The sequence below is a fragment of the Alligator mississippiensis genome, chromosome 5, assembly GCF_030867095.1.
Source record: "Alligator mississippiensis isolate rAllMis1 chromosome 5, rAllMis1, whole genome shotgun sequence".
Taxonomy (NCBI): Eukaryota; Metazoa; Chordata; order Crocodylia; family Alligatoridae; genus Alligator; species Alligator mississippiensis.
Window position 1 is genome coordinate 73,205,738 of NC_081828.1, and position 25,908 is coordinate 73,231,645.

At 40.9% G+C, this 25,908-nt stretch overlaps 1 protein-coding gene across 5 annotated transcripts in view; it reads left to right on the plus strand.

Moving 5' to 3' along the window:
• COL11A1 (collagen type XI alpha 1 chain) overlaps positions 1-25,908 on the plus strand; it is a 260,479-nt gene that overhangs the window by 217,602 nt on the left and 16,969 nt on the right. For all 5 annotated transcript variants that reach the window (XM_059728451.1, XM_059728453.1, XM_059728452.1 and 2 more), the window contains 6 exons: positions 57-110; positions 777-830; positions 2,277-2,330; positions 18,281-18,334; positions 18,926-19,033; positions 19,123-19,176. In XM_059728451.1, the coding sequence (XP_059584434.1) occupies positions 57-110; positions 777-830; positions 2,277-2,330; positions 18,281-18,334; positions 18,926-19,033; positions 19,123-19,176 (378 nt within the window). The remainder of the gene's footprint in view (positions 1-56; positions 111-776; positions 831-2,276; positions 2,331-18,280; positions 18,335-18,925; positions 19,034-19,122; positions 19,177-25,908) is intronic.

Consider the following 25,908-nt stretch of genomic DNA (forward strand, 5'->3'; position numbering starts at 1 on the left):
TTTTACACACTTGGTGGTGGATGACATCTGTCTGGTTTCCTTTCCAATTTGTCTAGGGACCTGTTGGATTCCCTGGAGATCCTGGACCCCCTGGTGAACCTGGCCCTGGTGTAAGTATCTAGGCAAATCAATTTGAGAGCCTTATCCTGCTTTCTACTGAAACCAAAGTTAAAATTTTCATGAACTTCAGTGGTAATGTGGTCTAGTCCAGTAGTTCTCAACCTTGTTTGTACCAGGACCCACTTGTAAACATCAATGGCCAGGCCCGATGCAGTACCCCTCACTCCTGACTTGCTGCCCCTTGCCCACAGGACCCAGCCCACCAATGTGTGGGGCAGGGGGTGGGCTTGTGGGGCAGGGGAAGGGTGTGGTGTGGGGGGCCCCAAGCAGCCCCTCGTAGGCTGGAACTCTGCTACCCCGCAAGTGAAAAGCCACAGTTTCCCATGTTTTACTCCTTCAAAGAAGAATCCATTTTTTAAGTTTGTTCACAGCCCTTTCACATATTCTTGTGACTCACTTTTGGGTCGCAACTCATAAGTTAAGAAACTCCAGTCTAGCCTGTGAGTGATATTGTTCCAGCTGATTGTGTTTCTGGAATCTTAAAAACTGATACATTTTAATAAAGAGTGTATAATGGAATTGTTATTTTTTTTAAATAATATCTAATACATTTTTAAGAACATATCCTAGGAAAGAGTAGTGCATCTGAACATACAGGAGCATTGCAAAATTTAATTAAATTAAGTATTGAGCTTCTTTCTCCCATATTTCTGCAGGGTCAGGATGGCACTGGTGGGGAGAAGGGTGAAGATGGTGACCCTGGTCAGCCTGTAAGTCAACTTGACACTAACAATTTCTGTTTGATGTATTCTTCAATATTAAGAAAAAACCCCAAATTAAAATAAGAGAATATTTTAAAATTATTTTTCTTTTGCATTTATTGTAAACTATCCATTCATTTTTGCACTAATCACAATAAGGCTTTGAGTATGAGTGATCAAATATAGACACAGTTTGTGGTGAGAAATGCGTACCTGGCTTCTGTAGGAAACAATAGAGATACCCAGATTCCAGTGAAATTCAGTGGGCACATCTACATATGCTGTTAGTGCTATAAAGGCATACTGCTCTCTCTGTGCCCTCCCTGTCCCAGTATGGCTCAGCTCCTGGCTCTCCGCAGGACTGGGACTGGGGAGCTCTATCCTTCCTTGCCCAGCTCAGGGCTGGCCAAGAGCTGTCCCATGTCAGCCTCTGGTCAGCCCTAGATTGCTCAGGGATTTCACCGCCCAGCCAGGAGCTGGCAGGGAGCTGTTGCAGAAGTGGGACAACTCCTGGCCAGTCCCTGGCTGCTCAGGCATTTTTGGCCGGGAACTGCCTCAGAAGTAGGATTTCCCTGCTTGAGCAGCACCACAATGGGGAGGTGAAGGGGTGGGGAGAGGTAGAGCGCTACCCTGGCCCAGTGCTGCTTAGCTCCTAGCTCCTGTCCTCCTATTCTAGCTTATTTGTAGTAAATATTTATTTTGGTGAACATTATGATTGACAGAATTATCTGTAGAGCTGAATGCCAAGATATAAAAATGCGAGAAGCTAAAACACTGTTATATCTCATACTGGCCTACACACATTAATTTCTTAGATCACATTTGTTTATAATCCTAGTGACTTTAGTAGAGTAACATCAGGGATGAACTTAGTCCTTCATTTTTAACCTTTTTTGGGTGCATTATCTATAATGGAACATTGGCCTGTGTTTTAAAAGCTGCAAAAATAATTGAATTCTAATAAAAGTGAATGTGAAATTGACAGCAGTTGCCTAGTTCAGTAACAACCAAATCAGCCTCAACAGTGTAGAGAAGCCCACACAAAGGCAGAAAATTGAAAAGCATAAGAACAGTTTTAATTAAATGAGGCAGTTAGCTAACATATTATTCTGTTACACCTTTTAGTTGGAAATGTTTTCCAATAACTAACAAAAGAAAGGAACAAAACCCCTCAATATGGTTGTGTTTGATTCACTAAAAATCCCAGATTGGGTTCTAAATACATTCAGGCTAAGATTTCCTGAGTAATCAGGCATCATTTTTACCCACATTTCTGATCTTAACCAACTATCAAGTTCTTTTATTTAATGAAAGATGCTATATTATTTCAAATTACATTTGTTGTGCTTAAGGCTGTGTGGGGGTGGAAGTGGGGTGGGGGAGAGAGACTTTTTTTCTTTACTACCATTCATCAAATGGTCTTGAAATATTACTATGGATCATTTGTATTTTCAGGGTCCACCAGGCCCTTCAGGTGAAGCTGGCCCACCTGGTCCTCCTGGGAAGAGAGTAAGTAATTTTTGTCTCTTGTACATCTTTCTGATCAGGACACTGCATTTTAAGGAGCTCCTAATAGGCTCAGGTATTTGTTATCAGTGTTATTCCTATTTTATATGATGATTGCAACATTTGAAATATGGTTGGGTTTGTTTTACTATTCAAAGAAAGACACATAGATTCATGATCAGCCTAGAAAGAAGGGGTTTTGAAAAGATGTATTTGGCCTGTGTTGGCTTTGAGACTTGTATTAGGATCGGAAGAGAACTCCAACCTCCCAAGGAAGAGTATCAGGAGATAAGGGTCTCCTGGATCATATTGGAACAAAGGATAGATGGAGCATAATTACTGCCACAGTCCATAGTGTTGCAGAGTGTTTGTGGTAGAAAGCACTAATGACCAATGTGAAGCTAAAGAGAGTAGTGGTATGGCTTTAGCTCCAGTCCTATGAGGTAGCAATGGATACCTACAAGAGAATGCAGGCCCTTCAGTTGTGGTCAGTTTATGCACCAAATTTAGGAGACACTCCAGGTACAGTGGAAGAAGACATCTTGTTTCTAACCCACACCTGGGATGCACAAAATATTCAATGGTGATTTGCAAAGATGGTACCTGAGTAGTAATTTGTTTTTACAACAAATTCAGCATCATTTTGTTTCCAATCCTTAAAGTCACATTTAATTACTTTGCTTTCAACTCTGGCATACTCTCTTGCAAAGATAAGATAATTTACTTCTTCCAAAAATATGGTTGCCTGAAAGCTCATTAAACTAAGGCAAAACTTGAAATTTCAGAACAGAGATGAATATGAAGAATGCCTTTTGGCAATTAAAGTCACACTTTTTGTGATATTCAAAGTTTTGGAAGAAATAGTTGGGACTTTATAGTAATGACTTAAGTTAGAGCAACAACAAAGCTCTTTTAATTCATTCTGTGGCTGGCCTGCCAATGAAGAATCAGGGAGACTTAACCATCTACCTAATGGCCGCTGCTTGTTCACATCAAGCAGAACATAGACATAAGGAAGTATTGATTCCCTATAACCTTTTCTTGCCAAACAAAGAGCCAGAATGTGCCTTATTTCTTTTGCCCCCCAAAATTCAATTTCTGCCAGCATAAGGAATAGCATTCAGAGGTAGCTTTTTTATTCCTGGACAAAAAATGAGAATCAGTACAGGTTCAGCTGAGTAACTTCTACCAGCTACTTCCAGTAAATTCATATAGCTTCCTTGAAGTTCAAACAATGTTTGAGGCTATCTTTTAGTTACAGAATAATAATTAGATTATAATATATTGTTCCAGCTAGACTCGTTTGTCATTTATCTAGTTTCAATTTGTGCACATTTTTGACCATATTTAAAATCCAAATTCAAGCACACTATTGTGTAAACATTGCTGACGAACCGGAACAGTCTCATCTATTCAAAGTGAAATATTATGCAGCTGGTGTTGTCTGATGAGCTGTGAGTGAAAAAAAGCATTGCATATGGAAATACTGAAAGGCTGATGTTAGAAGGTTAATACAAGACAAAATACTTCAGGAGATCTGCCTTTTATTGGCAGTAGGCAAAAATAATTCTCTAACTCCCATAAAGGACTTTAAAAATTTGCTAGGTATATTAGCAAATATATATTATATTAAATCTAATTTTTGGCACTTGAAATAAAATAAAGTATGCAAAGTATTATGTTTTTTTACCTCCATTATATCCACCTTGTAAACAGCTTTAATAGTAAGCATTTCTGCAATTTATGAAGCCCTCCCATTGTTCCCGTGTCTTTCAAGTATTACAAATGCAGCTAATCGAAACGTGTAAATAATGCTACAACTACAGACCTTTCGTGGATGCATCAGCCTAGGTTTGCATTAAAGTAATTAGACACAGTTCTTACTTAAAAAAAAAAAAAAAGATAGCATCATTAAATGTAAGCTGAAAGCTATTTAACCAAATGTGTTAAATTGGTCAATTTAATAGGCTTGAACAAACTGACATACTGAATTAGTTTTATCTATTTTGCACAATAATCTACTTGCTCCACCAAGTAACAGTATGTTCATAGCACTGCAAATGATTATGGTATCATTAGCAATTTTATCACTAGAATCAGAGTACAGCTTGATTGGATATTAGCAATTAATATGTTTGCTAATATCCAATCTCTTCTATACCAAATTTGTATTTGTTCTATACCAAATTACAATTTACAGCTTTATTACCTTGAAAGGGAACCGCTTATTCCCAGCAAAGGATATATTATATTTGATTGTGTTTAGATAAAAGCACAGTAAAAATGCAAGGATCTACCTACACACCTCCAATTTAGTGTTAATAAAAGAGAAAAAACCCTGTGTATATCTCTTGCCAAGTAATCACATTCTTGAGTTCTCTAATAATATACTCTGGAGTAGCAGATTCTGTATTAAATGAATGCTTGAAACCTTAATGCTTGTAGAAAATATTTTGCTATATTTATGTTGCACTTAAAAAAGATAATGAAGGATTTCAGCCTTCATTATTTTGTTAATGCAATGATACTCAAACTACCATTTACTAAACGTAATAAGTAATACAGTAGAATTTGTTTTATCAGGAAACCTACCAAACATCTTCTCATCTGTATCAGGTAGACATGCCATTTCAACAGCCATGCTGCTGCATACAGAAGTGGAGACTTGTGGCATGACCACTGTATAACTGGAAAGCAACATTCCTTCTAATCTATTTTTCTGTCTGTAATGACAAACTAACTAACCTCAACGTTCATACTTGTAAGTGTGGTCCCTAAACGCCTCTCTTCACCTACTCTCTATATTCACTCTATCATTTATTATGATTTTCTCCCTTCCATTTTTCTTTTTTATTTCCAGGTTTATATATATATATATATATATGTATATATATATATATATGCATGCCAAATATTCAGATGATCTGGAATTTTCTGAATCCGATTTCTCTTCTCAGTCATAATAAATTGTATTTATAACTAGTTTCTGAGTTTAGAAAAATCTGACTTCTTATATTATCACTTCCACACTGATACCCTGGGAGATGCCCCAAATAACTAGTTTTTGGTGAAGCAGTTCTTTGGACCAGTAGCATAATTTGAGAGGGGTGCAATTAGCCTCTTAGTAACTAGTGTAACTTAGAGGCGTGCAAAATACTCTCCCCACCAGAAGTCTTTGCCATGGCAGGAGCAGGCCTGTGCCACCTAGTCATAGAAGCCAGGCAATCTTCTGAAGTCAGCAGACTTGGATAAGCTTAGTAAGTGGGTGGATGTAAACCTCATCACGTTCAATACTGAAAAATGCAAGGTACTCCACCTCGGGGGGAAAAAAATACCCGCAGCACACTTATAGGCTCGGCAGTGCTACGCTGTCTAGAACCACGGCTGAAAGAGTCATGGGGGCCATGACTGTCCATAAGATGAACATGAGCCACCAATGTGATGTTGCAGCTGGTAAAGCAAACCAAACTCTGGATTGCATCCATAGATGCTTCTCAAGTAAATCTCAGGATGTCATCTTCCCACTGTACTTGGGCTTGGTGAGGCCGCAGCTGGAGTACAGTATCCTATTCTGGGCTTCACAATTCAAGAAGGATGTCGAGAAGCTTAAGAGAGTCCAGATTCATAGATTATAGAGTCGGAAGGGACCCAATGGATCATCGTGTCCGACCCCCTGCCCCTGGCAGGAAAGAGAACTGAGGTCAGATGACCCCAGCCAGGTGATTGTCAAGCCTCCTCTTGAAGACCTCCAAGTTAGGTGTCAGCACCACCTCTCTTGGAACCCCATTCCAGACTCTGGCCACCGTTATTGGAAAAAATGTCTTCCTAATGTCCAACCTAAATCTGCTTTCCACTAGTTTGCACCCATTATTCCTAGTTACTCCCTGGGGCGCTCTGGTAAACAGCACATCCTCAATTCTCTGCTGTCCTCCCCTAATAAATTTATAGGCGGAGAGCCATGCGCATGATTAGAGGGCAAGAGAATAGGCCTTATGATGAAAGGCTGAGTGTCATGGGACTCTTCACCCAGGAAAAGCGTAGACTCAGGGGTGATCTGGTGGCTCCCTATAAGTACGTAAGTGTTGTGCATCAGGATTTGGGGGAACATCTGTTCAGCAGAGCGCCCTGAGGGATAACAAGGACCAATGGTCATAAACTCCTCCAAGACTGTTTTAGGCTGGACATAAGGAAAAACTTCTTTACTGTCTGAGCCCCCAAGGTCTGGAATAGACTCTCTCCAGAAGTGGTGCAGGCACCTACTCTGGACTCATTCAAGAAACGTTTGAATGCTTATCTTGCTGGGATCCTTTGACCCTAGCTGACTTCCTGCCCCATGGGCAGGGGGATGGACTTGATGATCTTCAAGGTCCCTTCCAGCCCTAATGTCTATGAATCTGTGAATCAGTCTACACCAGTAGTATATGGAGGGTGGGGTTGAATGGAACAGTGCTCCTTTCCCATGGATTTGTGCAATGGGAGCTGCAGCTCCTCACCCAGTAGCATATCTGGGGGTTGGGGGGCGCATATGGTAAAGACCAAACAGGACACCAGGGGCAGCTCCTAGGAAGCTTGTTTTGTCTACTGGGCAAGGAGCTGCATCTCCTGTAGCAAAACTCCTTTGGGGTGGGAGGTGCCATTCAACTTGACACCTCTCCACCTTAATGCACTACTATGCACAGGGCCTTCTATGGTGCTGCACCTGCCATAGCAAAGTCTCCTGGGGGATGGATGATAGCATATTCTGGTGCCCCCTACTGCTTTGCCAGGGAGGCTGCAGGAACGTGGTACACCTTTTCCTTGGGCAGAAGCTTATACAAGAAGAGGGGGTTTTAATTGTGGCATAATTATCTATATAGTATGCAAAATGAAGTGAATATGTTCTGGAAGAAATTAACTAGGTTCTGGTTGATTTAGGTTATTATTAATATCTTACAGGCTCTGCTTTTTGGAATTAGCTATTCATGGATGAATTCAGACATATACTTATAAGGTAGTGATTCTCAACCAGGATGCAGTGGTACCCTGGGGCTCTCTGAGAACATTTTAGGGATGCTGAGGGGTGCCAAACAATTTGAGAGACTTACAAACACTATGAGGTTTACATACATGATTTGCAAGATAAACCCAGAGATTTCAAATTGAAATCCAGAATTGTGGTCTGTTTTTAGTTCTTCACAACCGAAAAACTGCTCTATTAGTTTTTCTGTAGTCAAAAGAGGGGGAAAACTGAGAGCAGTCATTTTCTGCAGGGTGCCTTGAGTCTATCCAGGTTGAGTCTAAAAAGTTTGTGAACCACTGTCATAAGGAATTTATGCTAAGAAATGGTTATAGCACAAATGATAATAATTGTACTTGGAAATCTGTCAAGGAATTTTACACACTGTATTCAGAAAACTATAAATGTAGCAAGAGAAAAATCTACTTGAAGTTATTTTATAGCTAATGAATGAAGGGCCAGATTCTCCGGTTTGCCAGAGAATTTGGCCCTTCAGTCATAAACAATAGGCGCATCTACATGTGTGCCCCACTGCACATTGGTACTGCGCAGTCATTTAGTATTTAGCACTAAGTACTAAATGACTGTGAAGTACCCATCAGTACTGTGCAGTCCCAGCAGCACACGAGTTTTTTCTGACCCTAGTGCTCAGTAGCTCATTGCTACTATACAGTAGCTGCAGCATTGCGGTTAGTGCCTGCTAATGCTATGTCGCCGTAGCAATGAGCTACAGCAGTGTAGTATCTCATGTAGATGCACCCACTGAGTACTTACAACAATAGATGACCAAGGCAAGACATCTGTTCTAAAATACTATTTGATTAATTTATTGGATCAAAGTTTCTAGAAGACTCAGCATTGGCTTAATTGTGCCTCTCTTTAATATATAGACTTTCATTGACTTTTGAAGATCCCATCCAATGAGGTTTAAAGGCTTTTGCACAAAATATAGTACGCATTTTTATACTGTCTCCTTGTTTATATAATCAAGAGGTATTTAGCTGACATGACATGCTAACCTTTATTTCAGCTAAATTACATGTTTTCTTATAGGTTTTAATAATATATGTATAATTAAAATATGAAAAGAATTATGTATTATGAACTTTCTTGTACTTTTAAAAAGAATTTCTCTAGTTTTCAGGTTCTAAAAAGGAACAATCAAAATACAGGGCAGAAAAAATCAATAAATATTTTCTTGTCTTGCTTAGGCAAGCCCAGAAACATTCTTTCATGTCTTTGAAATCCTATTGGAATAAATGTATTGGGTTATGTGTAGATTGGACAACTTGTGGCATTAAGAAGTAAGGAATATTACCATTTTACCTACTCAATGGCAAGAGCAATTTCATATTCTCTCTCAAAGCAATTAATTACCTTTCTAGGCACTATGGAAAGAATTTTGTTTTCCCCACTGGACACCCAGAGAGCAGCTTATAACCAAATCTGAATTTCCTGACTAAAGTGTAGAAGTAATACTATTACCCTCTCCCGGCATGTTAGTACTCCATTTTATAGAAATAGGGAGGTGGCTGTGTGTCTTCAGAAGTTGATCCAATTCAAGTATTGGGGGTCCTGTATGCATCCCAGAGAGATACTAAGGACCACTGCTATATTTTAGTCAACTAACTCATATTTGTTCTCTAGTAGAGGTACCTATACACATGCTTTGACATGTTCTAATTGAAATGCTCTAGTATTGCCACAGTGTCACTTGTATAAGGCCTTGCAGGTTTAAAAATGGCTGCTGAGGCACTTTAACTAAAGCTTGTCAAATGAGCTTTAGTTAAAGCATCCCTGTTCTAATTAAAATGCCCTCCCCTCCCTAAGCAAGTGTATAGGTACCCTCTACATGTGCAGGGAGGGTGCTCTGATATGCTCTCATTACAGTGTGTTGGAGCAGACTCAGTTAATAGAATCTGCTGGAGCATGGTTATTACCACACTCCAGCAATCTCCAGTGTCATGTGTATCAGCATCCCCTGGCCATGGGGAGCTTTGAACTAAAGCTTGTTTGATGAGCTTTAGTTCAAAGTGCAGTCCCCCATCCCCTGACACTTTCAGTGCAGAGATGCTGATTCACATGATGCTGTGGGCGCTTTTAATGAGCATGGCTCTCAGAACTGCATTAATTAAAGCACCCCCCCCCACACACACACACATACACACACCTCCCAGAGCATAAGCGCCCTTACTTCCTATTTTAGTCATTTTAATTTCTTTTTATATGCATAAAAACATTCATCACCAAACACTGAGAATGGAGTCATCTCAAAACACATACCCCTGAGCACACATTCCTCTGTTGTCACCACTTTTTTGAGTAATGCTCAGCGTTTTGGCTTTCCCCTACCAGTCGCCTCTGACAGGATCTATAGTGATGGCAGTCAGCCTAGGGCCTCCAACATGTACAAACCATTATATAATGAGTCACTGTGTATATGTGCATTATATTCTGTGTTGAGCAGCAGGCATATAGTGGTCTACTGGTTTATCTGGAGTCCTGACAGCAGGAAGAACTTTGCTCAAATCTTTTCTTGATATGTGATCCTTCTTTGTTGTACGCAAGACATTAATTTCACTGTCTGAGCTCCCCCCCTCTGTAACATAAGGATTAAAAACTTGCTTATCTTACTGGGTGTGAGGAAGATTATTTCAATATATATAAAGTGCTTTCAAGATACAGAAGAAGAGTTTGTTTTATAATGTTTAGTTTTACATTAAGCCAATTCTTACATCTTTATCTAGGAATCAAGAGATTACCAATATAGCTTGATTTTGTCAATGTCAGTTTTGAGCTTGAGCTCTAGGATTTGCCCGATTTTTGTTGTTTTTTTTTTTACCAGAGTTGTTTTGTTTTGGGCTGGGCTGGGCTGGGCTGAGCTGGGCTGGGCTGGGCTGGGCTGGGTGGGTTGTTTTTTTGTTTGTTTGGGTTTTTTTGGGCGGGGGGAAGGCGTTACAAGAGTTGTGTTTCTAGAAAATTGTACTGGTTTTCAGTTTCACCATTCCACTTAAAGTAAGTGTGAGATGTGATTAGGTTCTGATTCTGATGGCTAAAGTCTTATAAAATAGAAAGTCCACACAGGTGGCAAATATAGGGCTAATAAACCAAAATGAGGATGCAATCTGGATGACTGAAAAAAGTAAGTATTCCCTGCTCTAGGATAATATATCTACCTTGTTCATTTCAGAATATATTCTTTAGTCAGGATGTACATTTCAGCATTATTACAAAACATGCTACCATATTATTTGCTCCAAATTCTTAGATTTTATGTGACAAAGTTTAAAAGGAAGTTTAATGTGTCATCCAATATTACTGATTTTCTTGTCCTTTTTAAAAAGCCAAGTTTTATATGCAATATCCCACATGTATACAATACAATAAAAATAAATACATCAGAGTGAACTGGGTCCTTCAATCAATTGATTTTTCTGCTTATTTTTCTCTCAGGTTTTTGGTGTGTGTGTATTTTGGGCCTGTCAGCTACAAGGCTCTTGACATTTTGGCATGCTAGTTTATGAGGTCAAATTGATTACTCACAACTAAAGCTCTGTACATCATATTAAAAATATAAGGTTAAAGAGATAAAGTAGAAAAAGTCAAAATGAGATTTATCCACATTTCTTTTCCAGCCTAGAAAATGTACGGACTTGCATAAAATAATAATTTTAGACTGTGCATCAGAGCAGGCTTCTGACATTTTAAAACTAGAAGCCAAGGTAACTGCTTGGTCACTTAGTTCCCTTTATGTGTCATCTGCAATAACATGCAACACTTTGAAAAATAACATATAATTTATGCAGGATTTTTTTTCCCATTTTGGTGATAGCATCTTGCTGCCTCAGCAGGATGTCCACAGCACTTGTAAATGAAGCTGAATTCCTCTCTCCCCCTGAGTAAAAATATACAGAATGCATAATAATGTTGTGAACTCAGTTCTGATCCTAACAGATTGCTGAATAGTAGTGTTGTGCCATGGAAATAATTGATGGTGCTTTCTTCAGTAAAAAGTATATTTTCAATCAGACTACAGATAGCTACGAATAACATTAAATTATCAGAAAATTCTAAAAGGGAAAATGCAGAAAAAGAATCCAGTCTACAAAGGTGATATAACATAAATTTGGGTAAAGTTTCTTCTGTTATTTCACAGGCTTGTATAGAATTTATCTGGCATTATATCCAAATTGAAGTGTAACTCAAAATCATAAACATCATCAGGATAGCTGGGGGAGAAAACATGCATTAATTTGAACTTATTGTTGTTGAGGTGTTTTATGTCAGTTAAAATTTACCAGACACTACAACAACTCAAGTGTAGGAAGGTAAGATAAATAACAATTAGTAGTCTTTCTCTGCAGAAGCACCATCTGTGCTATTCCAGCAAAGTCTGTTAGAAAGAGCTGTTCATTTACCTGCTTAGCGCTTGATGCAACATTGGCACTGCTTGATAATTAATGCATCCCCTTTGTTTAGCAATCATGATTCATTGTATTTATAATCTAGCGATCACAGTGTTTTTAGCTTTGCTAATTGATGTTGCAGCTGCATTCCTAGATAATGCAAAGAACATATTTCTCAAAAATGTAATATTGCACTCAACCCCTTTCAGCTTCTGAACCTGAAAAATGATGGTTTTAACCATTTCAGGAAGTTGGACAAAAATGATTTTCTAGCGATAAAGATAAAGTTGATTCAGAAGAGAGGAAAGCTTCCTTCCTTTAAAATGTATCTAAGTGGTTTTTTTCATATACCTGATAATCATTTTAATTTGTGACCACTTTAAAAGATGACCTACTCAGACTTTGGTAGTTAAGCATAGTTCAACATCAGTGTCATAGATCTGACCTCAGAGCCCCAGGTTTTTCCCTGTGTTTTTGCTGCTTGTCTCAATGAACAGACTCAAGTTTGCTCCTGCAATGTCTCTTTGACCCCACAAGCCTTAGTTACAGTGCCATACAGCGGACTGTACATCTTCAGCAGGGGAATCTTTGCCAGCTCCAGGTGGTTTCCCCTTGCATGAGGCAAAATGTAAGGGTCACCTCCTTTGTAGAAGAGGCATGCCTGGAATACCACTTGTTCCAAGATCACAATTTATCAAAGTCTATTAGTAAGGCAACAAAACATCAAAAGGATTTATTATGTAGAAGAAAATAAATGCAAAAAAATGTCCATAGAGTCTGGAGAATGAAAAATAGAATGAAAAATAACAGATAAAATTTCTTACCTTCTTGGAATCATACAAAATTAGGGTTGGAAGGGACCTCAGGAGGTCATTTAGTTTAACTCCCTGCTCAAAGCAGGACCATCCCCAACAAGATCATCCCAGCCAAAATTTTGTCTAGCTGGGTCTTGAACACCTCCAAGGATGGAAATTCTACAACCTCTCTGGGTAAACTGTTCCAATGTTTTATTACCCTCCTAGTGACAAAATTCTTCCTAATATCCAACCTAAACTTTTCATGTTGCAACTTGAGACCATTGCTCCTTGTTCTGTCATCTGCCACCACTAAGAACAGTCTAGCTCCATGCTCTTCTAAACCCTACCTTCAGGTAGTTAAAGGCTGTGAGACTAAATAAGCCCAGTTCCCTCAGCCTCTCCTCATAAGCCATACACCCCAGCCCCTGAACCATTATTGTTGCCCTCCACTGAACCCTCTCCAATTTATCCACATCTTTTGTGTAGTGGAAGGCCAAAACTGAACACAGTATTGCAGATGTGGCCTCACCAGTGCTGAATAGAGGGGAATAATCACTTCCCTTGACTTGCTGGCAACCACACATACCAATTCAGCCCAGTATGCCATTAGCCTTGTTTGCAACAAGGGCACAATGTTGGCTTATATTCAGCTTATTGTCCCCTGTAACCCCCAAGTCATTTTCTGCAGAGCTGCTGCCCAGATAGTCAGCCCCCAGCCTGTACTGGTGCATGGGATTGCTCCATCCTAAGTGCAGGACTTTGCACTTGTCCTTGTTGAACCTTATGAGATTTCTTTTGGATTAGTCCTCCAATTTTTCCAGGTCATTCTGAATCCTAGCCCAACCCTCCAGTGTATCTACTACTCTCCCCAACTTGGTGTCATCTGCAAACTTGCTGAAGATACAATCTATGCCATCTTCCAGGTTGCTGATAAAGCCATTGAATAAAATCAGCCCCAGTACTGATCTCTGGGCCATTCCACTTGACACCGGCTACCAACTAGAAATCAAGCCATTGATTACTGCCCTCTGAGCCCAATGCTCCCAGTTTTTTATCCACCTAACAGTCCATTCATCCAGGGAGTCTGTACTTCCTTAGCTTCCCTGTGAGAATGTTGTGGGAGACCATATCAAAAGCCTTGCTAAAATCAAAGTATACCACATCCACTGGTCTCCCTGCATCCGCAAAACCAGTCATCTCATCACAGAAGACAGTCATGTTGTTCTGACTTGCCCTTGGTGAATCCATGCTGACTGTTCCAAATCACCTTCTTCTCCAAGTGCTTAGAAATTGATTCCTTGAGGATCTGCTCCATGATCTTTCCAGGGACTCAGGTAAGGCTGACTAGTTTGTAGTTCCCTGGAACTCCCCCTTTTTACCTTTCTATGTTTGCCCTTTTCCAATCATTCAGGACTGCTCCTGATCACCATGAGTTTTCAAAAATGATGGACAGTGGCTCTGCAGTCAGATTAGCCAGCTCCTGTAGCACCCTCAGGTGCATCCCATCTGGTCCCATATTTCCATCTTTTCCAAATCATCCCTAACTTTTTCTTTCACCCCTGTTTGCTGCTCACCTCCTCCCAAAACTGTGCCACCCATTGCAGTAGTCTGGGATCTGACCTTGCCTGTGAAGTCTGAGGTGAAAACGGCACTGAGTACTTTAGACTTTTTCTGCACCCTGTCACAAGGTCGCTTCCCCATTCAGTAGATGACCGACACTTTCCCTGATCCTCCTCTTGCTACTGACATACTTATAGAAACTGTTCTTGTTACCCTTCACATCCCTGGCTAGCTTCAACTCCAGTTGCATTTTGGTCTTCCTGACTTTATCCCTGCATGCCCAAGCAGTGCTGTTATACTCCTCCCTAGTTGTTTCTCCAAGTTTCCACTTCTTATAGACTTCCTTTTTTTGTGATTTAGTTTACTGAAGAGTTTCCTGCTAAGCCAAGCTGGTCTTCGGCCATGCTTGCTAGTCTTCATGCACAATGGGATGGTTTGTTCCTGAACTCTCAGTCAGGCTTCTTTAAAGTATAGCCATCTCTTCTGGACTCCTTTTCCCCTCAGACTGACTTCCCAAGAGGATCCTGCCCCATTAGTTTCCCAAGCAAATCAAAGCCTCCTTTTCTGAAGACCAGGGTCCTTACTCTACTGCTCTCTATCCTTCCTTTCCTCAGGACCCTGAACTCAATCATCTTGTGGTCACTGCTGCCCAAGTTGCCATCCACTATTACATTCCCCACTAATTCTTCACTGTTTGTGAGCAGGAAGTCAAAAAGAGCACAGCTTCCAGTTGGTGTCTCCAATACTTACACCAGAAAGTTGTCCCAACACTTTGCAAAATCTTCCTGGGTTGCCTGCACACTGCTGTATTGCCCTCCCAGCAGATGTCAGGGTCATAGAAGGCCCCCGTGAGAACCAGGGCTTGTAATCGGGAAACTTCCACTAGGTGCTTGAAGAAAGCCTCATCCACCACTTCCTTCTGGTCTCATGGCCTATAGCAGACCCACACCACAACATCACCTTCATCGCTCTCCCCTCTGGCCCTAACCCATAGACTTTTGCCAGGCCTATATCCAGTTTCATACTGGAGCTCTGAGCAATCATATGGCTCTTTTACATAAGTGCAACTCCTCCTCCTCTTCTCCCCTGCCTGTCCTTTCTGAACAGTTTGTACCCATCCATGACAGTGCTCCAGTCATGCCAGCTGTCCCACCAAGTCTCTGTTATTGCAATCATGTCCTAGTTCATGACTGTGCAAGGACTTCCAATTCTTCCTTCTTATTTCCTAAGTTCTGTGTATTCATGTAAAAACACCTAAGGTAACTAGTCAATTGTCCTGATTCTTCAGGAAGTCTGAGAACACGTCCCATATTGTCCTACTTGCTCTTCCTTCAGGTCAACCACTTGCCTCAGGGCTTTGGTCTCCATCCTGTGGTGAATCTAGTTTAAAGCCCTCCTTACCGGGCTAGCAAGCCTATCTACAAAGATGTTCTTCCCTCTCTTCATCAGGTTGATCCCATCTCTTTCCAGCAATCCTTCTTCTTGGAACATCATCCCATGGTCAATGAAGCCAAAATCTTGCTTGCGACACCACCTGTACAGCCAGGTATTGATCTGCAGGATGCAGCCACTCCTGCTTGGCCTTTTCCCTTGACCAGAAGGATTAAAGGGAACATGACCTGAGCCCAAGTCCCCTTCACTCTTGCACCCAGAGCCCTGTAGTCATTTTTGATCTGCTCAGGACCTTCCCTGGTAGTATTGTTGATGCCCACATGGGTGAGCAGCATGGGGTAGTAGTCAAAGGGCCAGATCAGTCTCAGTAGTCACTCCATGCTATCTTAGATCTGGGCTCCAGACAAGCAGCAGACTTCCTAAAACAACAGGTCAGATTGGCAGATGGCTCCCTCTGTCCCCTGGAGATGGGAGTCTCCAACCACCACTACCACCTGTTGCTTCTTCTTGGTGGTGGTTGTCTCAATCCTTCCCACCTTGGTGTGGCCTGGCCTCTCCTCCTCCACCAATGCAACATGCTCCTCCCTCTCTGTTGCTAGGGCTGCATATCTGTTCTCCAAACGAACTGATGCAGGTGGAGATGAAAATTTCTGCTTGCTTCCAACTTCCACCCTCTTGGGAGTCCATGTCCTCTCCCTTCTCTAGCACTGCCTCTGGCAGTTCTTCCTCCACAATCCCACAGGTCTCCTTCAGCCTTGAATCGATGAACTCCTCATGGTGGAGGTTGCTTTGGAGCCTCACCACCTCTTCCTGTAGCTCTCTTGCCTGTTCCCTGAGAGATACTACCAGGAAGCACCACTCACACTGCAGGTGGTCCCCGACCTGGCATCACTGGAAGGAACCTGCAAGCCATACTTGCTACAGCACCAAACCTGGACCTGGGTGGAAGCCTCAATGATGAGTGGCCCTGCCTGCACAGAACAGAAACCTCACAGGTACAAGCAGAGGCAGTGGCTGTGGCAGGGGCTCTGGCATTGCAACCGCTACGCAGTTCTTACAGAGTCCTGTCAGAATTTCCAGAGCTCAGCCTTCCTGCTGACTCTGCCATCTCTCATAGCAGGGGTCCTGGTTTTACCCTAGCCATGGAAAAAGCCGAAGACCAATTCCTCCTTCTCCCCTCCCTCCACCCCACTACCTTAGTGACAATGCCTAAAATATGTTGAATCCAGCCCCCCTCTCCATCAATACTGTTCCATTTGCTAAGGAAAATCCTCCAGAAACTTTCCTCCAGCCAGGGAAATCTGGAATTCCCCTAGTTATGGCCCATTTCCCTGAAATATTTTTGTTATTGTAAGGCTGATGTTTCCCTTTGCATGCAGATCACTACTACTCCTACTGTCATGTGTCTGAGGGGGGCAATTGCTCCTGCCCTTTTGAAACAATTGACATGTGATACTCAATAGTTTATCTTTTGCCCTGTCCATAAGGCCTGCATACTACAGTTTTTTCTGACATGTAAATAGCTATTAACTAGAGACCTGTCTATAACCTTTTGCTTAAATTATGACACAAAATTGCATAGATACATACACATAGAATAACAAGTTCTGTGCAGCGATAAAAGTGATACAAATAAATACAGCTTATCATTAGCTTTGGAAAAAGAGAAAACATAAATCTAACTCAGGACAAATATCTCTGCATGAAGTGCTCTGCATCCCATTATTGTTCCTGTTTTTTGGTGTGGATCCATGACAATTAGGCATGAAAAACAAATGTGAATACAGACTGGGCTGGTAGCAGTGGTGACATAATAGATTTCTCTTGTTCCTTTGAGTCAGTACTATACCATTCCCCATGATACTGTTTGGGTACATTGTGCTGTAGTATGTAAATCTGTATCCCTTATTATTCATGGTTATTATAGATGGCCATGACAAAAGCATAACTGCTGTTAACACATAGCTAAATTACAACTGGGTTAATTATATTCCGGTTGCAGTACATTCAGTGGGAAAAGATCCAGTCCTTCACTTTTCTGTCCAGGCACAAAGGTTGTACACCAACGGGGGAGAATAGTAGGTCCTACATTCTGCCCTAGCTATGGCTTCATTTCAGGATTGAATGAGTAATCTTTGCATATCTCTAATTAAATGTTTAAAATTGGATGTAAATCCTCAGTACCTCAATTCAAGTGAATAGAGCTTTGCATCAGTATACATCATAATAATGCATCCTGTGAAACTGTGGGGGCTAAATTAAACCTTAGTATAAATAGATTGAATTTATACTTGAACTGGGAGCTACAACTCAGGGCGTGAAGAAGCGCATATTGTGCCATTCTCCATATAACAGAACAAGATGCTGCTGCTTACATTTTAATTGAAAGCCATGATGAAATCCCTATGAAGTTCGATAGGAGCCGATCTAAGCCAATGTTCAACTTTTAATTATAGTTTTATCTTAATTTTTGTGAATGTCATTGTCATCAGATTGTTGAGTTCTCATTTTTACACTGTTTAAGTGTAATCCATTGTCTTTTAAATGCAGCTGTTCTAACTCCAGATGAACTATGTAAAAATAAAGGAAAAGTTTAATAAGGATTTACTGATATTTTTCATCCTATCGCTAAGAGGATCAAGATATAAATTTCATTTAGATTATTACCAAATGTCAATTGTATTATTTACTGATATACTAGGATTCATAAGAAAATGTCTTGTTATATTTTATATGACTTTATTATACTGGTTATGAGCTAGTGTTTGTGCCATGCCTAACACACTTTCCCTACCTTTACAGGGCCCTCCTGGAGCATCTGGAGCTGAGGGCAGGCAAGGTGAAAAAGGTGCAAAGGTAAAAAACAAAACAAAACAAAAACCCCAAGATTATGTTACATGAATGGAAATGCAAAAAGCATTTTAAAATGCTTCCTACTTTTTAAGCTATTTACTGTACATGGAATATGTGATATTTAAACCCTACCAAAGTCATCGTAATTAAACTGTAAAGAAACAAATTAAGAGCCATGTTTAGTATTTACATTACAAAAATAATTTGCTTATTGTCACATAGTAGTGGTGCCTATTTCTCTCTTTAAAGCATAACCTGAACTTGGAGGCAGTGTAGAGACACCCCCTCCCCCACTTCTAGAGGTATTTGATGGTGCAGTGTATTCAGTATTAACAAAAGTAGGCCTGGCTCATCTAGGCATGAAAGTAGAGAACGGGGAGAATGACTCTGTCCTCACCATTCAAGGGATGTTGTGATGTTCATCCAGGAGACAGGACTTTTTACTCAAAGGAATGCAGATTCAGACTGAGTGGGTCCAGAGGAAAGTAATAAAAAAGCATTTGGAGCCTGACTTCCTGCTTTTTCACCTATGCAGACCCTGACATATTCAATTTCACTAATGCTGCTTCTAACCAGATATGTGGTTCTTTGTAGGGTGAGCCTGGTTCAGAAGGTGCTGCTGGGAAAACAGGTCCAGTTGGTCCCCAGGGACCTGCAGGAAAATCTGGCCCAGAGGGTCTCCGCGGTATTCCTGGCCCTGTGGTGAGTACATTGCACACTCTGTTCTTTTCCTACCATATCACTTTTATATATCTTCTTATGAAGAAAACCTAATGGTTTGCTTCTTATAGGGAGAACAAGGGTTACCTGGAGCTCCAGGTCAAGATGGCCCACCAGGTCCCTTGGTAAGTATCCTTCCTATTCTATTTCAAAGAAGAAAAATCCTTCAAAAATATTCCATTAACATACCTTGTATATTATAAGGAAAATAATAATACAGATCAGTGCTTACAAGACTAATATCCTTCTGCTTATTAGAACTAGAATACTGAGCCCCTGTTTCACCACCACTTTACTTCAGTTATAGACAGAGCAACTGCACTGAACACAAAGGAGTTATGCTGGCATAAAGCTGAAAAGGCCCCTAATCTGTACCAGAATTTAAATTAGATTAAAACACCATATATTAGGAAATATTAAATATAAATACTATCCAAAACATATATTTTGTCTCCAAACAAGCATTCCTAAAATGTAATGCTTATTGGCTCCTTACTTTATTGTCCCAGTCTCTTTTCCATTTGCATTCTGAATTGGGATTTTACTGTACCATCTGCTTGAAAAAGGTAGCAGAAATCACTCCCATAGAAGCACCTTTGAAGCTGCAATATTTGTCTTTGCTAGTACCCAAGCAATCATGAGCCAATGGGCAGATACCAAATGAAATCATTGCCTTCTGCTTAAAATACTACTCATAAAAGAAATTAGCAAAAGCCAAAAAGGCATTCTTTGTAAAGTGGATTGTTGGGTGAAACCTACAGGTTTTCTTACTAACTGCAAAGATGTCTTTAAGCTTTATGTTAACTTTTTAGCCAGAACCAGGCTAATTTACTTTACACTTGTTCATCAGTGTTATCAAATAATATTTGGCAATTATAATATTTATCTGGATCTCTTTTAAGTCAGGGAATTGGCACTGTATAAATAAAACTTGGTTTAATCACCCCAACCTGAGGAAAGAAAAATAAATTTATATTTGCTGCCATTGAGTGGCATTTAACAGTTATCAGTTAAGATGATGCAATGGCTTATTGAATATTACTGTACATTAATAATGAAGATAAAAGGAAAGGAAGCAGCACATGGAAGATTTAGTAATTAATGTTTTGGAAGTTGTGTTACTTGTATGTAGTGGTATATTCACTGGGGTTTCTTAAGTCCCTCCAGATGAACAGAAAAATTAATGCTATGATCACTAACAATATGTTGTTGTGATGGTTCTTACTCGTTGTACATAAAATTTAAAGTCTGCTTAACCAGGCAAAATCGGCTGCACTTTGGCAAGTAAACAAAGGCAACCACGTTGTTGAGAAATGTCTTGGCTCAATTTATCTTGCATTAAAATTCACAAGCATTATCTAGACTTCACTACATCTGTCTGCTCTGAAGTCCTATCTGAGGAAGCTGTTTCCCCAGCTACACCTTTTCGGGGTAGTCAGAGACATCTACATGGAAGGAAGGAAACAAGCAGAGAAAAATGACCCTGTGCACAATGAAAAAGTGGAGGTTTTCAGAATCTGGGTTATAAATATTTTTAGAAGCCAAATTCAGTGGGTTTGGTACATGCCTAGAGTGCCACATCAAGGATAGGAGATATAGACAACATGGACAGCCATGGATGGACAAAAGGAAGAAGTAGGAATGAAGTTCTATCGTAATCCAAAAGGAGGGTCCAGAGAAGGGCCACTCGTATGGTTAAGAGCTTGCAGGCCAAGCCCTATGAGGAGAGACTAGAGCACCTGGACCTCTTCAGCCTCCGCAAGAGAAGGTTGAAAGACGACCTTGTGGCAGCCTATATGTTCATCATGGGGGAACAGAAGGGAATTGGTGAGGTTTTACTCACCAAGGCGCCTCTGGGGGTTATAAGAAATAATGGCCATAAGCTAGCAGAGGGCAGATTTAGACTAGACATTAGGAAGAACTTCTTCACAGTTAGAGTGGCCAAAGTCTGGAATAGGCTCCCAAGGGAGGTGGTGCTCTCCCCTACCCTGGGGGTCTTCAAGAGGAGGTTAGATAGGCATCTAGCTGGGGTCATCTAAACCCAACACTCTTTCCTGCCTATGCAGTGGGGCGGACTCGATGATCTATTGAGGTCCCTTCCGACCCTAACGTCTATGAATCTACGAATCTATGATATAGCCTTACATTTTGCAAGCAGTGTTGCCACACAGCCAATAAAACCCCTGTGGAAGTGCAAACTTATGGTGCAATGTATAACTACACCACTAGATCACAAGATACAGGAGCAGTTAAAGACAGATTCCTGTCCTGTAGAAATGGTGTGTGGGTTTTGGGTGAGCAGGCTGAATGTGGGCATCAGGCCATGGAAGGAATCCTTATGTCCAGTTCCTTCATCTTGTAGCCATGGACAATAAATCACTTGTGTAGACCTGTGCAGAAGCTTTTACAGATTAACTATTCGCTTGCCCTACCCAACTTTTATGAAGATAATTCCTACTTTACACATGCATCAGGAGCCAGGTATGAAGGTCTGGATCTCAGTTTAACCTCTCCAGATCAGGTTCTCAGTATATAAAATGAAAAAGCTGAGAAAATGTACAATACATCTGTGATAGTAGGGTCTAAGTAGGGTGAGTTATGGAATGGATTTCTTGTGGGGGAACACTTTGGAGGGCTCACTGTAGTGAGTAGATCCTTTACTGTAGATGGTTTCAGAACAGGACATCTAGCTGCCCTTTTCAAGCCGAGGAAATTAACAGTTTGGAACTAGCAGAAGGCCCAGGAATATGCCCTCTGATTCTTTCCTGAGTGATAACAGTATTTCATGTTATTACCTGAGTGTTAGTCCCAGGGTTGACTACTATACTTTTATTAGAGTTTGCTGATAATGAGGCACACTGTGCCTGAGGAGAAGAAAAGGAGGCTCTAAGGGAGCCACGGGGAAGAAAGTAGGATTCTTAAGGAGGACAGAGGGAACAGTAGTGATGGCATAATAAAGACACTTGGTTTTGAAGAGGAACTGTCTACCATACTGTCTGGGACGCTGCCAGTCTGATCTCCACATTTAAGGAGGAAAATCTCCTGTCCCAGGAACTGAGCAAATAAGGAGCTCTCTGAGGTGGGGGTGCTATGGATGAGCCAGGAAAGCCAGGGACAAAGAAAAGCTAATTTCAAAGCTAGAGGATTGCTACATGTAACGCACCCCTACCACACCCGGTGCTAATTAGCATGCTCCAGCAGACTTGATTGAATCTGTTCTGACATGCAGTAATTACAGATTATTGGAGCAGCCTCCCCACACATGTAGAGGCACCCTAAAGTTTTGGGTTCTAGGGAGCTTTTCTTTTGGCATTGGGCAGCCAAGGCTCTCAGTTTGGGACCTGGGCCTGCACCCTGCCTAGTCTCGGCTTATTGTTAAAATGGCACAGGGCAGTTCCAGCAGCTGGTAATTGTGCAATGGACTCCTGGGGAATTTTCTGCCCCATCCCCAAAGTTGCTCAGCCTGGCAGAAATGTTTGATTCTGAGTTTCAGAAGCTTACTTCTGTTTTCCTTTTAACTTTTTTGTCCATGAATTATGTATTTGCCAGGGGGTTGGCATTTAATGATAGCCTGAGAAAGAAATGGAAAGGGTACACACTGAATAATATTTTGTGTATGAAGAATTATAATCCTTTTTGAATCTGTGCCAGGTTGAAGAGGTCACTTATTACTACTGTCCATATCATAACTTCTCAGATATCCTGACTGCCAGCAGGAAACTAGTAGTGATGAGATATTGACACAGTTTAGCAGCCATGCTCCTAATGCATTTATGTTCAGTGTGAGTTTAACAGCCTTGAGAAATGTATTCCTCTTCTACTCTTGCATATACCCTGCATAACTTGGATTTTTTACCTTGTTCTATGAAAATTAAAACCAATATTATCCTTCCACTGAATGTCAAGAAATGTATCAGTTTCTGAAGAGTTCTTCCAAAAGTATAGATAGGAATTAAAATATAAATAAATTAAATAAGGAACAGGAACAAGTCAAGGAACAAAGACAACTTTCTTCCTTATGTAATATTTCTTCCTTAATATCCATTCCTGTCCCAGCTTTCCAGTATTTTTAAATACATATATTTGTTTTGGTTAATAGGCTTAGTATCTTAATAGATTTTGTTTAGGTATCTGCAGGTGCATCTACATGTGCCATTAGCGTTACTGACAGGTTTGCAGCTCTCTATTGTAAATCATGGCACTTCACATGAAGTGTCATGATATACAGCAACCTCCCCCAACCCAACAGACGTTCACTGTTCAGTTGGGGCTGGGGGGTGGACTTGAGCTCCACTTTAGAGCTGATCCAGTAGACAGAGGCTGCATGTTTGCACCCCTAGCCCCTTCCCCATCTGTCGCTCTGGTGCTGTCATCAGGATGGAAATGGGGAGAAGGTCGGGGAGGGAACTCCATTCTTGGATTTGCCCAGCCTGCATGGAGGGGGAAGTGGGTGGATTGGAGTCCCCCACCTTGGGAGGGCTCCAATCTACCCACCCACCACTCTAGTACAAGCTGGGCAAACCCTAGACTAGAGTTCCTCCCTTTGCCTTCTCCCCTTCCCATACTGATGACAGCACTGGGGATGGGGCTGAGCTGCATCAACCCAGCCGTGCTCCTGGGCAGGGACAAACAGAACTTAATTAAGTTACTTTGCGTTGGAGTGCCTTTATCTGAACAGTCATTAAATGAGAGTCAATTTGTCATTCATTCAGGCACTTTTAAAGTGCTCTGCAACCATGCTCTTCTGTCAGTGCATGGCTGTAGAGCACTTTCAATGGGCTGACCATGCAACACATATCACTTCTGTCAGCACCTTAAGGTGACATGATAAACTCCGGCTCAGTTTGTGTCAGAGAAAAACAGTTCCTAGTTGTAGCATTTACACATATGCCCAGGACCCCAGAGATTTGAGCTGGGGGAGGAACAGCCCTGGGCTGGCAGGGGACCTGGGAGTTTAGCCCTGGGCTCTGGCTTGCAGCATCAGGTGGTGGAGGGGCTAGCTGTAGCATAAGCATGCTGAAGTGGCACCAGGCAGCCCCCGCATTTTGCACCCTTGTGCCCCAGCCAACCCCTGTCACTGTCTACATGTGCATTTTGGAGGAGTTAATTAATATACTGCACACTAATACTGGCACACATGTAGACTGTGGGTGCAATTACACATGCACTTTAATGCACAGTAGCCTATTTTAATGCACATTAAAGTGTCATGTAAAAACTGTGCTATTATGCTAATGCACAGTTAAATAGGCCACTGTGCATTAAGCATCTCTTAAAAAGCACGTGCTTTCTTTATTGCGTATTAAGGCAGCCTAAAGCACATTTGTTTAGTACCTCATATTGGAGGTACTAAATTTAAGGCACATTAGGAAAAGTGCCTTAATGCATTAGATGCATCCTGTGATACTTTACTTTGGACCTAATTAGTCAACTTGGCAGTGAAGCGTACGTGTAGATGCATCGTGTTACACATAACAGGAAAGCTCTCAGGAGAAAATGGAGAGGATTTTGTTCCAAAATGTTCCATAAAGTATAAGAAAAACTCATAAGATCTCCCATGAATTATATGAAAATTGGGATCAGCAGATTTTATATTGTTCCTAAACTCTATATACTTCATAGGAACTATAGGAGGTGGGGCCTGTTTCTGTGGATGCCCTACTTCCTAACAGTTCCATCCTGGCTCATTTTTAGTGATGTTAGTGATATTTACATAATATAATAATGAATTTGACATCATTTGCAGCTTCTTCTCTAAAGAGTCTCAAATCTGGAACACCAAAAAGAATGGTATTGGAACAACAGCATGAGAAGCTGGCCCATCATCTGCTCACATGCAGCCAAATTATGTCTGGAGTCATTCTGAAATTATTCTTTTCAGGACCATATTCGACCTGCTATGTATACTTACAGCCAATGCTCAATCATGTCTTGGAGTTCTAAAGGCACAAATGAAAATTAGAAAAGCTTTTGTTGTTGTTTTTTGGTTTTCTTTAATGTCCATAACTAGAGAGTTTGAAATCAGAAGCTCTTAGGTCTGTAGAAAGGGCATGCACAGGTTTGCCTATTTTGTACTTTGACAAGGGTGTTCCTCAAATCCCATTGGATCCTCCAGAGCTTCCTCATTTTCATTTTTACTTACCTGTGTCCAACTTTCCCATGTCATAGTGACCTTTTAAGTGAGGAAGGTTAAGAATGACACTATTTGCTCTCGATTTTTAGAACTTGAAACATGTTGGTTCTAAATTAGATCTTAAGCAGCTCTTATCTTCCTGGGTTCTAGGTAGCCTCTTTTAAAACTAAGTTAGATAATACTACATTTAGTCTGATTACAGATGTGAAAAAAAATCCAGTTCCTTATTTTAAGCTCGGCACCCCCATACCCAGAAGAGGCATTACGTTACTTTGACCTGGCATGCCCAACATTTGTATAGATTGCACACTTCAGTAGGGCTTTTTAGCACTTTTATCTAGTAGCCGATTGAATCAGCTATTAGATAAAAGCGCCAAAAAGCCCCGCTGAAAAGTCTGATCTATACAAATCTTGGGAAGCTGGGATGAACTAACATGCTTCCTCTTCTGGTAAAGTGCTGTTTTTTTTTCATTTTTTTGACATTTGTAAGCAGCCTAATGAGCCTGTGTTCATTAAAATCTCTTCAATGTTATGTTATCACATGTTTGTGGTGTTTTATGTGATGGCCTGTGTATTAGTAGCCACCCATTAAGTAGTTTGTCCTAGCTCCTATAGGTCCAATTAAAAAAGAAATAACAGCAAATAAAGGAATGTGATTCAAAATGAACCACAAGAACTTCTTTTATAATCATTGTACTGTAAAGATTAGAACGTTGAACGATAT